The sequence below is a fragment of the Oncorhynchus nerka genome, linkage group LG22, assembly GCF_034236695.1.
Source record: "Oncorhynchus nerka isolate Pitt River linkage group LG22, Oner_Uvic_2.0, whole genome shotgun sequence".
NCBI classification, from domain to species: domain Eukaryota; kingdom Metazoa; phylum Chordata; class Actinopteri; order Salmoniformes; family Salmonidae; genus Oncorhynchus; species Oncorhynchus nerka.
In genome coordinates, this window is record NC_088417.1 from 60196003 (window position 1) to 60211293 (window position 15291).

Below are 15291 nucleotides of genomic sequence, written 5' to 3' on the forward strand. Positions count from 1 at the left end.
ACAGCGACCCTAAGCACACAGCCGAGACAACGCATGGAGTGGCTTCGGGACAAGTCTCTGAATATCCTTGAGTGGCCCAGCCAGAGCCTGGACTTGAACCCGATTGAACATCTCTAGAGAGACATGAAAATAGCTGTGCAGCAATGCTCTCCATCCAACATGACAGAGCTTGAGAGGATCTGTAGAGAAGAATGGGAGAAACTCCCCAAATACAGGTGTGCCAAGTTTGTAGAGTCATACCCAAGAAGAGTCGATGCTGTAATAACTGCCAAATGTGCTTCAACAAAGTACTGAGTAAAGGGTCTGAATACTTTTTTTTATGAATTAGCAAACAATGTATTTTATTTTATCCCCAATTTCATGGTATTCTATTGGTAGTTACTGTCGTGTCCCATCACTGCAGCTCCCGTATGGACTTGGGAGAGGCAAAGTTATAAAGCCGTGCGTCCTCCGAAACACAACCCAACCAGGCCGCACTGCTTCTTGACACAATGCCCACTTAACCCGGAAGCCAGCCGCACCAATGTATTGGCGGAAACACCATACTACTGGCGATTGTGTCAGCAAGCATTGTGCCCGGCCCACCAAAGGAGTCGCTAGAGCACATTGGGACAAGAACATCCTTGCCGGGCACAATGTTGGGACAGCATCATCCTGTGGGACGTTGGGACAAGGACATCCCTCCCAAACCCTCCTCTAACCCGGATGACGCTGGGCCAATTGTGCACCTCCCTATGGGTCTCCCAGTTACGGCGGGCTGCCTGGACTCGATCCAGGATCGAACCAGGATCTCTAGTGGCACAGTAGACCACTGCGCCACTCGGGAGGCCATTAGCAATCATTTCTAAAAACTTGTTTTTGCTTTGTCATTATGGGGCATTGTGTGTAGATTGATGAGGTGGAAAAAACTATTTCATCCATTTTAGAATAAAGCTGTAACATAACAAAATATTAAATAAGTCAAGGGGTCTAAATACTTTCCGAAAAGCACTGTATGTGACAAAACAAGCAGGTATAGTGTAGATAATCAACCTTAACTGTTGTGAAATATCTTTTCCATAACCAAAAATATTGTAATTTTAGCTGTTTCAAGCTGGTGTACAAAAACGAAAGTAAAAGACACAAAAACTCAACTTAAAAACAGGAAGCATAGGAATAGTGCAAATGGAACAGATCTCCTCTTCTTAGACTTGCTTTCAATGAGAATGACAGATCGATAACACACATTCCTATGTGAATTTGGTCAGGTCGCCCGAAACACCGCACATATTGCAGCTTTAAATTTGGAGCTAATTGCCACAATGTTTTCCTTCACACGCAATTTACTCCTGCAGTATGGGCTGTTCATCATCCAAATGGATAACACCTAGAGGCAGTCTTCTTCACTGCATATGATGAAGTCATATATTCACTTCATATCATCACCTTAAACTCGTATTATTCATATCCTTTGAGCAGGAAAAGAGACCAGTGTGTTTATAATATTAATAGATATGGATATTTCCATAGTCCCTGTAAGACATCTGTTGATGTCTCCATACTGTGGTGTTGCCTTGAAGACAAAGCACATCCTAATATGCCGAAGTGACAAGCCTCAGCTGTCAAGATGTCACATTTCAAATGCAGCACGTCAAACAGAGCTTTCATTGGCTCAATACATCAATTGGTAGCTTTCAGTATGTGATGTATGCAGAGGATGCAGCTCTACACTTCTGCTTGTGTACATGTTGTGTGCATGTGTGCTTGCCCCTGTGTGCGTCTGTGTGGATCAAAAAGGGGCAGGGGGCACGGTCGACCCTCTGGCTCTGCTGAATTCCAGAAAAAATATTTAGAGGCCCCCATTTTGGTGGTGTCGTAGGGCTGTCCCCGACAAAAAAAGACTTAGTCGACCGAAAGTCATCTGTTCTTTCGACCAATTGATTGGTCTAATTTTTTTCACGTCTATGTTTCCATATATAGACACACCCTTATGTGTTTTAATAAAATCAACTATAAATGCATTACGCATCCAGTTTAATGAATTAAGACAGATGACTCAACAGAGCACCAGAGATCTAGATCACCAGAAGTAAAAAATCTTATCCTGACCATACTATTCTCCTCCCGCTTCTGCTGACTTTCGCATATTCTGCCATTACGCTCCTGAAGATGCCGGTAATAGGCTACATGATGGTTCGGCAACCTTTCTCATGTGGAATGTCAATTTATTTTACCGATCTGCGTGACAGTTATAGTTTTCATATGTACATTTTCGTGAAACAGTTTCATTTAATTTATAATAACATTCATATCTCAAAATCATTGTAATGTGGTTAATCAAAATTCAATACAAATCTAAATGAAAATGATACAAACTTAAAAAGTAATTTCTATTGCCATTGCCAACTATGTAAAAAATTGCCTACATAAAGCCAACAAATAGAAACATTGTAGCCTGCAGGTGGAAAATATCCGGATAAAAATAAATATCCCAGAAATCACATTGGCTACACATGGCCTGTCTTCAACGGCCCTAAGCTCACGCTAGCGAATTTGCGACATTTATATAAAATATTCTGGGCAGTTTCCCGCGCCAGTGAGCTCAAGACACACAGCTGTAGGCAATTTCCGCAACAGCAGTGATTGACTTGGGCAGGAGCTTACCGGACCTGAGTACCGACACACCTAATGTTCTACTGCTTGAGCTCCCGTTCCTCTTATAGAAAATTAGCTCAAAATGATTGTGGAGTTCCTGCACCTAAATATAAACAGTAGCAGCACCCAAAATGAGTTCCGGAACATATTTCAGTCCAAGTAAAGCACTGATGAGAAGTAATCAGGTAGGCCTATTTTATGACGTTTCCACTGGATCAGAGCATGACATTTTTTCCCTTTCACGCTGAGTGGTTATCGAAAGGGAGAGAGCTGGTGCGTTAAACCAATCAGAAATACTATCACATTCCCTAATGAGAACATTTATATGCCTACATTTAGGCGCAGGCCAGGTAGCCTATAGGACTACTTCTATGTGTGATCAGGCCAGGTAGCCTATAGGACTACTCCTATGCCTGCGCATCCTAACTCAACATTGACAGGAGCGCTGCAAACAGAAGACAATGACTAACTTGACTAAACTCGTAAACGCAATGAAATAAACTGTGGGTCCACTACGACAATGATAACGTGAAGACTGGAATAATAATATTGAATGCATTAACAGAAATGACCGTAACCAAACTAAAAAACTTTTGAAAAAAAAATTATGGGAATTAATGGTAAATGTACTACTGGTTACATATGTAATGGGGAATTGATATACTCTAACAATCAAATGCAAACAATTCACACAATGAAGTTCCCAGTTAGCAACGAGGAAGCGGCCCTCTTCCGGGGGCGGAACTGATTGAATCGGGTGTCGTGCTCAAAATGAATGACTGCCCAGAATCGGCCCAAGTACTTCGGCCGTTTCCATCTACTGGAATTCAGCCAACTTTGCCTGCATCTTACCAGAATCCCCCCAGAAGCGGGCGATGCAAATTTAAATAAATGTATATTAAATTAACCGATTTAGTCATTTTAAATATTACTATTATACATACAAATTATACCCATCCACAAAAAAATGTTGTCTCGGAGGAAACACCATACACCTGGTGACCGTGTCAGGGTGCATGCGCCTATCCTGCCACAGGAGTTGCAACAGCACGATGGGACAAGGACATCCCAGCCGGCCAAACCCTCCCCTAACTCGGGACGACGCTGGGCCAATTGTGCATCGCCTCATGGGTCTCCCGGTCGCAGCCGGCACAGGTCTTGAACCAGCATCTGTAGAAACGCAGTTTGCACTCAAACCCTCCCCTAACTCGGACAACACTGGGCCAATTGTGCGATGCCTTATGGGTTTCCCGGTCGCGGCCGGCACGCTTCTTGAACCTGCATCTGTAGAAAGAGAGTTTGCACTGTTCCATCCACAAGGTTTTTAATGCTTATCAATTGCCTTCCACAAAGAAGCAAAATATTAAATACTACACAGGTTTCTTAAAGAATTTAATTTTCATGTTAATTGTATTTTATGATCACAGTAACCGTGAGTAAAATAAATAATGGGTAAATAAATAATGAAATGTCAATTATATAAAGCAGCCCGTGTAATTATCTGCCAGAGAGTAGCCCCAATCAGCCCGAGCCACAAGTAATACAGTGGGTTACTGGCACCCCTGACTGGCAAAGCACAAACAATACTTTAAAAAAGTATAAACAATATAATTATGGAGATAAACTCAAAATACCAACATTTGAGAAATACTGTACTTTATTAGTGTTTCAATGGAACCAACCAAAATCATACAATTATTTGATACAAAATTCATTTAACCAAAATCAAGGTTTCATAATTATTGGCACTCCTCATTTAGTACTTAGTGCAACCACCTATGGCAATGATATCAGCATGGAGGCTTTTCCTGTAATGTTTGACAAGGTTAAGGAACACATTTGGAGGGATTTTGGACCATTCCTCTATGCAGATCCTTTCAAGATCCTTCACATTCTTGGATTTGCACTTATCAACTGCCCTCTTCCACTCAGCTCACAGGTTTTCGATTGGATTTAGGTCCGGCAACTGAGATGGCCATGGCAGAACATTGATTTTGTTGTCACAGAACCATTTCTGTGTGGATCTTGAGGTATGTTTCGGGTCATTGTCTTGTTGGAATGTCCACCTACGGCCAAGTCCCAGCCTTCTGGCAGAGGCAACCAGATTGTCAGCCAAAATTGCCTGATACTTGGTGGAATTCATTATGTCATCAATCTTAACCAGTGCCTCTGGACCTCTGGAATTAAAACAGCCCCAAAACATCACTGACCCACCACCATATTTCACCGTGGGTATGAGGTGCCTCTCCTTGTATGCATCTCTGTTTCCACGTCAAACATGCCGATGCTGTATCTGACCAAAACGTTAAATTTTGGTCTTATCTGAGCAGAGCACCTTCTTTCAGTCATAATTTAAATGACATTTGGAAAACTCCAAGCGCTTGCGTCTGTGTCTTGGGGTCAGAAAGGGCTTTCTTCTGGCAACCCTTCCAAAGAGCCTGTGGTTGTGGAGGTGGCGTCTGATGGTGCTTTTTGAAACCTGGTGACCCTAAGACTCCACCAAGGCCTGCAGTTCTTTCACAGTGATTATTGGGGATTTTGTTGCTTCTCCCCATCCTCCTCCCTATCCTGGGGGGCAAAATGCAGTCCTCTACCCATGAGGTTTTCAACTGTTCCATATCTTTTGAAATTTTTAATAATTGCCCTGACAGTGCTCAGTGGTATATTCAATTGTTTGTGGATCTTGTAGTCATTACCAGATTTATGAAGGTCTATGACCATCTGTCTCTTTTGAACTGCCAGTTCTTTAGTTTTCTTCAAGGTGTTGGATGACAGCGGGATACTGCATGTATGTTACCTAATTTTTATACCCTAGTGAATCAGAAAGTGATGTAATGGCTCAATATAGTTCCTTAAGACTTAGATAAACTTAAATAAGTGGATTTTAATTTGTGGTTTAATTTTGGTAGATGTTATTTACAATAATCTTTAAGGGTGCCATTAATTGTGAAACCTTCATTTGGAGGACATAGATTTTTAATTAAATCAATACATTATTTTGGTTTGTTCCATTGAAACATTAATAAAGTACATTATTTCTCACATGTTGGTATTTTGAGTTTATCTCTATAATTATATTGTTTATATTTGTTTAAGCATTATTTGCGCTTTGCCAGTCAGGGGTGCCAGTAATTTTTGAGCCCACTGTATATACATTTGGGCCAAATAACTCACACCGGAATCGGCCCGAGCTCAATCCCCGCATTCTAGCCATAAGAAATACTGCCGAAGGCCACATGACGTCGGCCGAGTCTGACACTCAGCCAGAATTGGCCCAGATCCACTGTGATAGCTGGGTTATGAAACAATGAATGTGCACAAATTGGTGGGACAGAGCACATTTTGGAGAGAGAAGTGTATTGGTCATCTGGGCGCATGGTCAATCAGTCGTCTGCATTGGCCATGCAGCATTTACAATTATATATTTTAAATAAAATTGGGATTGTTAACGTTAGGTCAAAATCCCTAACCGAAAAACTGTTTTTATCCCCCTTACAAAATTTAAATCACAGTGCAGTTATCATAAAACTACCACTAACAGGTCTCGATCATCATCATCATGTAGGGAAAGACTATTTTTGTTGCTACTTTATTAACTGCAGCTGTAATGCACAAGGGAGAGAGAAGCAAAGCAGCAGCTCAAGCAGGGAGTAGGGGAGTGGCTGTGCGTCTGATGAGTGACAAGTACTTAAGATTTTTTTTGGGGTATCTGTACTTTACTATTCATATTTTGGGTAACTTTTTACTTTGATGTCACTACAATCCTAAAGAAAATAATGAACTTTTTACTCCATACATTTTACCTGACACACAAAAGTACTAGTTACAAAGTACTTTTCGATTGCTTAGCAGGACCGGAAAATGGTCCAATTTAGCACTTATCGAGAGAACATCCCTGGTCAACAACAAGCTACATGCCCCACTCCTGTGACAAGCAAAAGCAGCAGTAGCATAAATTAAACAATTGTTTTTCTCTCCCCGCGGGAAGCACGATGTAGACCATCTGCATTGTAAATTCACATGGAACTTTATTAATTTTTCTTATTGTTTTAACAGAACTCCCCCCTCACTTTTTCTATGGTGTCCTCTCCCTCCCCAGGTGTCTGATGGGAGTCTGGCGGTGCTGTCGGTCAGCCGCAAGGACAGAGGGGCGTACACCTGCCGAGCCTACAGCATCCAGGGGGAGGTGGTTCACACCACACGCTTGCTTGTCCAAGGTAGCCCTGCCACAACTCAACATCTGTATGAGTGCATGTGTATATGTGTACATGTGTGCAGCAGTAGAGTTGTGTGTCTTTGTGTTCGTTTTCTGCAAGGTGAATGTTTTAATAGGCAGGTGTACATACAGTTGAAGTCGGAAGTTTACGTACACTTAGGTTGGAGTCATTGAACACTCGTTGTTCAAACACACATTTCTTGTTAACAAACTATAGTTTTGGCAAGCCGGTTAGGACATCTACTTTGTGCATGACACAAGTAATTTTTTCAACAATTGTTTACAGACAGATTATTTCACTTCTAATCCACTGTATCACAATTCCAGTGGGGCAGAAGTTTACATACACTAAGTTGACTGTGCCTTTAAACAGCTTGGAAAATTCCAGAAAATGATGTCATGGCTTTAGAAGCTTATGATAGGCTAATTGACATCATAAGAGTCAATTGGAGGTGCACATGTATTTCAAGGCCTACCTTCAAACTCAGTGCCTCTTTGCTTGACATCATGGGAAAATCCAAATAAATTGTAGACCTCCACAAGTCTGGTTCATCCTTGGGAGCAATTTCCAGATGCCTGAAGGTACCACGTTCATCTGTAGAAACAATAGTATGCAAGTATTAACACCATGAGCCGTCATACCGCTCAGGAAGAGATGTGTTCTGTCTCCTAGAGATGAACGTACTTTGGTGTGAAAAGTGTAAATCAATCCCAGAACAACAGCAAAGGATCTTGTGAAGATGCTGGAGGAAACAGGTACAAAAGTATCTATATCCACAGTAAAACGAGTCCTATATCGACAGAACCTGAAAGGCCACTCAGCAAGGAAGAAGCCACTGCTCCATAACCGTCATCAAAAAGCCAGACTATGGTTTGCAACTGCACATGGGGACAAAGATCATACTTTTTGGAGAAATGTCCTCTGGTCTGTTGAAACAAAAATAGAACTGTTTGGCCATAATGACCATCGTTATGTTTGGAGGAAAGAGGGGGAGTCTTGCAATCCCGAAGAACACCATCCTAACCGTGAAGCACGGGGGTAGCATCATCATGTTGTGGGGGTGCTTTGCTGCAGGAGGGACTGGTGCACTTCACCAAATAGATGGCATCATGAGGATGGAAAATGATGTGGATATATTGAAGCAATCTCAAGACATCAGTCAGGAAGTTAAAACCTGTTCGCAAATGGGTCTTCCAAATGGACAATGACCCCAAGCATACTTCCAAATTTGTGGCAAAATGGCTTAAGGACAACAAAGTCAAGGTATTGGAGTGGCCAACACAGTGGCTAACACAAAGCCCTGACCTCAATTGCATAGACAATTTGTGGGCAGAACTGAAAAAGCATGTGTGAGCAAGGAGGCCTACAAACCTGAATTTTTGGGCCAAAATTCACCCAACTTATTGTGGGAAGCTTGTGGAAGGCTACCCTAAATGTTTGACCCAGTTAAACAATTTAAAGACAACTGACCTCGGATTAAATGTCAGGAATTGTGAAAAGTTTAAATGTATTTGGCTAAGATGTATGTAAACTTCCGACTTCAACTGTGTGTGTGTGTGTGTGTGTGTGTGTGCCTATGAGGTCTATGACTATAGAAAAATATTCCAGCAATAATTGACAGACATGCCAGGTCCAAAAACATCCCTTTATCCATACTGTCTAGTCTGGCCCCTTTGGTGTTGGTAGATCTAATGGAGCCGGGTAGGTGGAAGCAACCGGGTGGAAGCTCACCTTGACGTATTAGAAAGCTCGATGGAGTCATCACTAAAGATGGAATTCATTTTCCTTTCTGTCACGGCAAATACTGAGTGCAGACTTTCCTAATTTTTCTGTTCATGATAGATTGAGCCATCACCATATTGCCTTGCACTTATCCAATCCTTTCAGATCTATCAGGAAACACCACGTCAGTCGACGCTAGCTAGAGTATGGACTAAGAGTTGTTTGAGAGAGAGCGAGGATTGTTTTGATTTCCAGTTTTTAAGTATACATAAGTATATAGTTTTTTCAAGATGATTGACGATAAAAGTACCATCTAGTCCATTGGGTATCTCACTGCACCCTCATATACCATGTCTTGAAATAGGCAGACAGATGGATTCAAAATAAGTTTACATTGTAATACTTCTGATAGACTTTAACTCCACCCATAACTTTTGGACTTCATAGCATTCCCACATGTATTATTGAGTAATTTATAGTTTTACACCTAAGCCATGACTTGCCCATTGTGCTGTGGAATTTGTGAATTTTGTCTTAATAAATTCTATATATTAGTTTATGCTGGATTAAGTGTACATTTTCATTAACTGTCATTTTGTTAATGATGTTCCAACATTCCCTCCATCTTGTGCCAACATCAGTTATTTTTAAGTCTTGGTTCCAGTAGTTGATATTTTTTTCTAAGAGATTGTCAGTTGGATAGGCTTTCTTGCAGGTTTTGTATATCTTACCTATCATATGAACATCCTTTTCTGTCTCACATAAGATTCCCTCAAAAAAATATTTCAAATCTAAATTTAGTGATATGTTTCTTTTAAGTTACATGTATTTGAAAATATCTACATTGGTCAGTCTAAAATTGCTTTTTAATTATGTAATGGACAGTGGTGTAAAGTGATTAAGTAAAAAATACTTTTAAAGTACTACTTAAGTCGTTTTGGGGGGTATCTGTACTTTACAGTACTATTCATATTTTTGACAACTTTTTTTCACAACACCCAAAAGTACTTGTTACGTTTTGAAGGCTTAGCAGGACAGGAGAATGGAAAATCACACACTTATCAGGAGAACATGCCTGGTCAAACCTACAGCCTCTGATCTGGCGGACTCACTAAGCCCAAATGCTTCATTTGTGAAGGATGTCTAAGTGTTGGAGTGTGCCCCTGGATATCTGTAAATTAAAAAATACTTATACTTTGACTTGCAATTACATTTACTTTTGGTACTTAAGTATATTTAAAACCAAACACTTTTAGACTTTTACTCAAGTAGTATTTTACTGGGTGACTTTCACTTTTACTTTAGTCATTTTCTATTAAGTTAATCTTTACTTTTACTCAAGTATGACAATTGGATACTTTTTCCACTGGTCATAGAAATACATTTATTTCCTGTTGCCAAGTCATTTACCGTTTCCATGCCTTTAGTTTTCCATGTGACCAATTTATCGGTGGATTCTGAAAATCTATCCAAAGATTGTTCCCTATGGTTTTTAGGGAGTGATATTGGTTCTTGTAGAATATGTTTAATTGTGTTCCATATTGTTATAGTGTTCTTAACTATGAAGTTGTTAATGTTCTTAGCTTTGACAACCATTGTTTCCATTTGGACCTTAGTCGGTTTCTCTGTTGGTGCATGTTTAAAAAGTGGTGGCTTTTGATTGGCAGATGACGCTGGGGGTAAGGATTATGGTAATTGTGTCCCTGTTGGTAAGCCACTGAATCCGATCGTCACTAGATCAACTAAGTAAATCTGCAGCGGGCAATGTTTCCAGCTGTGCCAAAGCTACACACGCGCTCACACGGACACACACACACTGGGTTTCCAGATAAGAACTCTCCTACTGTTAGAGGCTCAGGCCCTGGGCTCTGGATCAGAACTACCATACTGCCAGTCAATATCACCAAGCTGGCTAAAGGAGAGGGATGGACTCTGTGGGTGTGCTTGTGTGGCTTCTGTTATGCGATCAGCTCAAAATTGTGTGTGCGCATCTGCTAAATGATTAAAATGCGTGTGTGTTTGTGTGTGCACGTTATGACGTGTTTACGAGGATTTCCCACCATTGGTGCAGACAGATTTAAATGAGCTGATACGACGTCATAGACTGAAAAAGAGCAAGATGGTCCATCTTTCCTTCTCACCACTATTGTACCAAAGCTCACTTAAACCACTTCCCAACCGCTTACACATGTTAACATACATGCATCCTTACCTGTAGGTACGTACCCCATTTATTCCTCATAATGACATAGAGCACATCTCTCTCCCTATACTTAGTCATGTCCCTGAAACATTATCCTATTATTATCCCAGACATCAAAGTTCCCGGAACGTTTCTATGACACATTATCATGCCTGATTCACAGACAAAAGCGTTCCCAGAATGTTCCTGTTGGGCTAACAGTGAAGCGGCAGTCTCCTCCTCTCATTGCAGGGGCTGGCAGGCAACAGTTAAGCACATTAGGCTGTGGAGAAGAACTGGAGGGACATGAAAAGAATAGGAAATGAAGACTGAGGCATACATTTATCTGCACTTATGCAATCCACACAGACCCAGACTTGCACTTTTTTAAAACTTTGCGTCGTTGTGCATTTAAAAAACAATGTTTTTCTTCTGGACTGGCACTGTAATCGTGATGGGTGGTGTCGCTTCCGTCTCATCTGTTTTGTCTATTTACATGTTTTTGTAATGTTTTTTTTTTTTCATATTTCAAGGAAGAAATGCATGGAGACTATCCGAATGGATGATGTAACTAATTGGAGGGGCCGCAATGTTTGCTCCCTCTACAGACCCCTAATGTCCCCTTTGTCCCCTAATACAGGACTAGTAAAGGCCCAGTGCACTACTTTTAGGAAAAACTCATTATTTCCCAAATATATATATTTTTATTATATATATATTTTTTTATTAAGATTTTCAGGAGGTACTGCAGAACCCTCAGCACCCCTACTATGCTGGTATCCATGGAGACCAAGGTTGCAACTGCCAGCCAGCCGAATGGAGAGCCTAGCAGCTAGTTTGCCCTCTTGATAGAAGTAGCTGACGGACAATGACAACAAATACCAGCTGCCAAGCGGGCATAACAACAAAAGATCCATATTCGGCGGGGTTGGAAGCAAGAATGTATTTGTCACATGCACCGAATCTTACAGTAAAATGCTTACTTACAAGCCCTTAACCAACGATGCAGTTTTAAGAAAATACCAACAAAAAAGTAAGAGATAAGAATAACAAATAATTAAAAGCAGCAGTAAATATAGTAAATAGCAGGGCTATGGGTACCGGTACAGTCGATGCGCGGGGGCACCGGTGTCGAGGTAATATGTACATGTAGGTAGAGTTATTAAAATGACTGCATAGATGATAACAGAGAGTAGCAGCAGCATAGAAGAGGGGGGGGGGGGCAATGCAAGTAGTCTGGGTTGCCATTTGATTAGCTGTTCAGGAGTCTTAAGGCTTGAGGGTAGAAGCTGTTTAGAAGCCTCTCGGACAATGTATTGTTGAACCACACCAGACAAGTTCCCTCACGGGAAAATAAAGACAGGTGGTCAGTCAACCCTACCGGGAGAGCTACTGTGGGTAAGTAATAGATATTGTGGTTTCACAATAAAATAAAACTGCGAGAGCATTCATTAGTGTGCAAGTATTCTTCATTTGTTTAGATACTGTATGTCTGGATGTGCGTACACTGCTTTAGCGCTACTGTGTGTACAGGCTTTTGCTCCAGCACTGCTCTAAAACCTGATTCTGTTGGTCAGCTGCTCCTCGGGACATTAATTAGCTGAATCATGTGTGTCAACATGATCTCTGCTACACCTGCCTTAATGAACTCCTTGCGTGGTGGTGGAGGTGTGTGAGACTCTTATCTGTGTGTATCACCATTGTGTGTGTACACTGTCCATCTTCACTGTGCGTGCACGTCCATTGTGTGTGTGTTCACTATGTGTATACTTTCCTCATGGCCCCTGCACCATGGGCAGGGTAATCCTTCCTCATCTACAGCCTGTGTGCCATTATGATGTGACGTGGTCAGGTCGGAAGTTGTGATATCTGTGGACAGCCTCTTTCTGGCTCTCTCTCTCACTCACACTGACCCACTCCCCCTGTTGTCATCTTATGTCATAACGTGCCCCAGTTTAACAGAGATTGCGATAGCATTAGCTAGTGTTGCACGGTATATACCAAAGCTTCTGTACTTTTTCGATAATAGTACATGAAAAACTGTTTGTTTCTAAGATTTTTGTTACTGTCTGAACTTCTGTCCAATATGTCTCACGTTTTATACTGATTGAGGATCAAGTATGTCTATCTACTCAACCGATGGCCCCTTTATTCGTGCCTGCTTCACTCATTGCTAGAGCTTGCTCCCCACTCATGGTGCACAGATGTTAACACATTGGAATAATGCAACACGACATGTAGAACGGTTGAAACTGTTAATTACTCTTTACAAAACAATGTCCATACAGGCTAGAACACTTTACAATGTAAGATGATACCGATAGCTTCCAGCTTTGTAAGCTAACTTTCCTTGCTAGCTAACAGCTGAACGTCAATACAAAAAATCGTCACCACTTAATTCTCCCTCGAACTGACGGTGTATGCATGTGCCTCGTTAATTACATGGGTCTGGGTCTTAAAGAGACAGCGCACACTTCTATTAAGTAAGAGATTGCTACTTCTCTTCTCTGTTCATCAGTACAATAAAATAAGTCCCAAATGGAAGGGAAATATATTTTTTGTAATCTGTAGCCCCATGAAATCAGCCTAAACAACCTCAACTCAATGGATGCACACACTCCTATTGAATATGTATTCACCTGTATTGTGAATAGACAAAGGCTACATATTGATTATCCCACTTTATCAATAGAGATTTACCATTCAAATAAATTACCATTATGTTGTTACGTAGTTATATTCGTAAAACAAAGTCTTATTGATTGTATGATTGTATAATTTATGTATTTACCACCCTGCATACCACTGCTGGCTTGCTACTGAAGCTAAGCAGGGTTGGTCCTTGTCAGTACCTGGATGGGAGACCAGATGCTGCTGGAAGTGGTGTTGGAGGGCCAGTAGGAGGCACTCTTTCCTCTGGTCTAAAAATATCCCAATGCCCCAGGACATTGCCCTGTGTAGGGTGCCGTCTTTCGGATGGGATGTTAAATGGGTGTCCTGACTAAATTCCCAATCTGGCTCTCAAAGCATCACGGTCACCTAATAATACCCAGTTTACAATTGGCTCATTCATCCCCCTCCTCTCCCCTGTAACTATTCCCCATGTCGTTGCTGTAAATGAGAACGTGTTCTCAGTCAACTTACCTGGTAAAATAACGGATAAATAAAAATACATTGTTGTCTCTGACAAATGGATGATATTGAACTCAAAAGATGCCCAACGATTGAACAGAGCAGTAGCTTAGTTTATCTGTCTGAATCAAGTGCCATTCTGTGACTTTAGCTAATACGTTGTGTTTACTTTTGCCGTGGTCTTGCTTTGGTATCGAGTATCGTGATGGTATCATGATACTAAACCTGGTATCGGTATTGAAGTCGAAATTCTGCTATCTTGACAACACTAGCTAGCATGTCACCTTATATCTGCTGAATAAGAAATTGGCTATTATGTTAATTGGAAAACTTTGAAAATGTGTTTATAATTTAAATTTGAAAGTGAATTTACCTACCAATCAGGTGAGGTTTTCATTCAAGCCTGCATTGTCTTTTCCACCTCACACTTTTTTCCGATGTAGTCTACTTATATTCTGTCAATTCTTTTCTCGTATCTTCTATTAAAATCAAATCAAGTCAATGTGTTTGAGTACATGCAAATAAAGTGAATGTAAGTAATTGCCCTTTTTTTGTGCTTTCTGTTCTCCCAGGGCCACCGTTCATTGTGTCCCCTCCCCAGAACCTGACGGTGAACATATCCCAAGACGCCAAGCTGGACTGCCTAGCTGAGGCCTACCCCGGCAACCTCACATACACCTGGTTCTGGGAGGATGACAACGTCTTCTTCAAGAAGTAAAGTTATGATCTGGTTCATTACTGTTCCATCCCCCATCCCCCACCACCCCACACACTGTACAACGCTGGCCACATTGAATAAGCTCCCAGGCAGCATTTGGCTCGCGTGGCTGTAGTTTGAGACACCATCCTGTACCATCCCGCCACTTTCGTAATTGTTTGTAATGTGGACTATTTTGGGGTATTTTGTCTAATGTAGAATATATTGAGGAGATTATGTCAGGGATATAATGTGTTTGTGTGCTTGTGTTCATGCGTGCATCCATGCATGCGTTTAGCGTGCATGCGTGAACCTCAGGGCACAGGGTCTTGAACAAGAGCCTGTAATCTGATTGGCCCCATCACTGTCTGACCATATTCACGTGATGTGTGTTTTTACATTTTTTACCTTTATTTAACCAGGAAGGGCTCATTGATATTTGAAGTCTCTTTTACAAGAGCGTCCTGGCCAAAATAGGCAGCACCTAGTCTTTACACAATTACAGACAGACAACATGAAAAACTACGGGTAATATAGTAAAAAATGACAGAATTCACAAGAGTATAACAAAATCATAAAACAGCTAATTGAAAACATTCACAGGTCAGGGAATCAGCCTCAAAATCCTTCATCAATGATTTAAAAACATAAATCGGGACAAGTTCTTCCAGTGTGTGTGTGTTCCACTAAAAAGGTCTTCTAGGATA

At 41.1% G+C, this 15291-nt stretch overlaps 1 protein-coding gene across 1 annotated transcript in view; it reads left to right on the forward strand.

Annotated features, from left to right (window-relative positions):
• igsf9bb (immunoglobulin superfamily, member 9Bb) overlaps positions 1-15291 on the forward strand; it is a 188795-nt gene that overhangs the window by 105080 nt on the left and 68424 nt on the right. Inside the window, exons 5-6 of the mRNA XM_065007291.1 lie at positions 6734-6851; positions 14460-14601. Coding sequence (XP_064863363.1) covers positions 6734-6851; positions 14460-14601 — 260 coding nt within the window. The remainder of the gene's footprint in view (positions 1-6733; positions 6852-14459; positions 14602-15291) is intronic.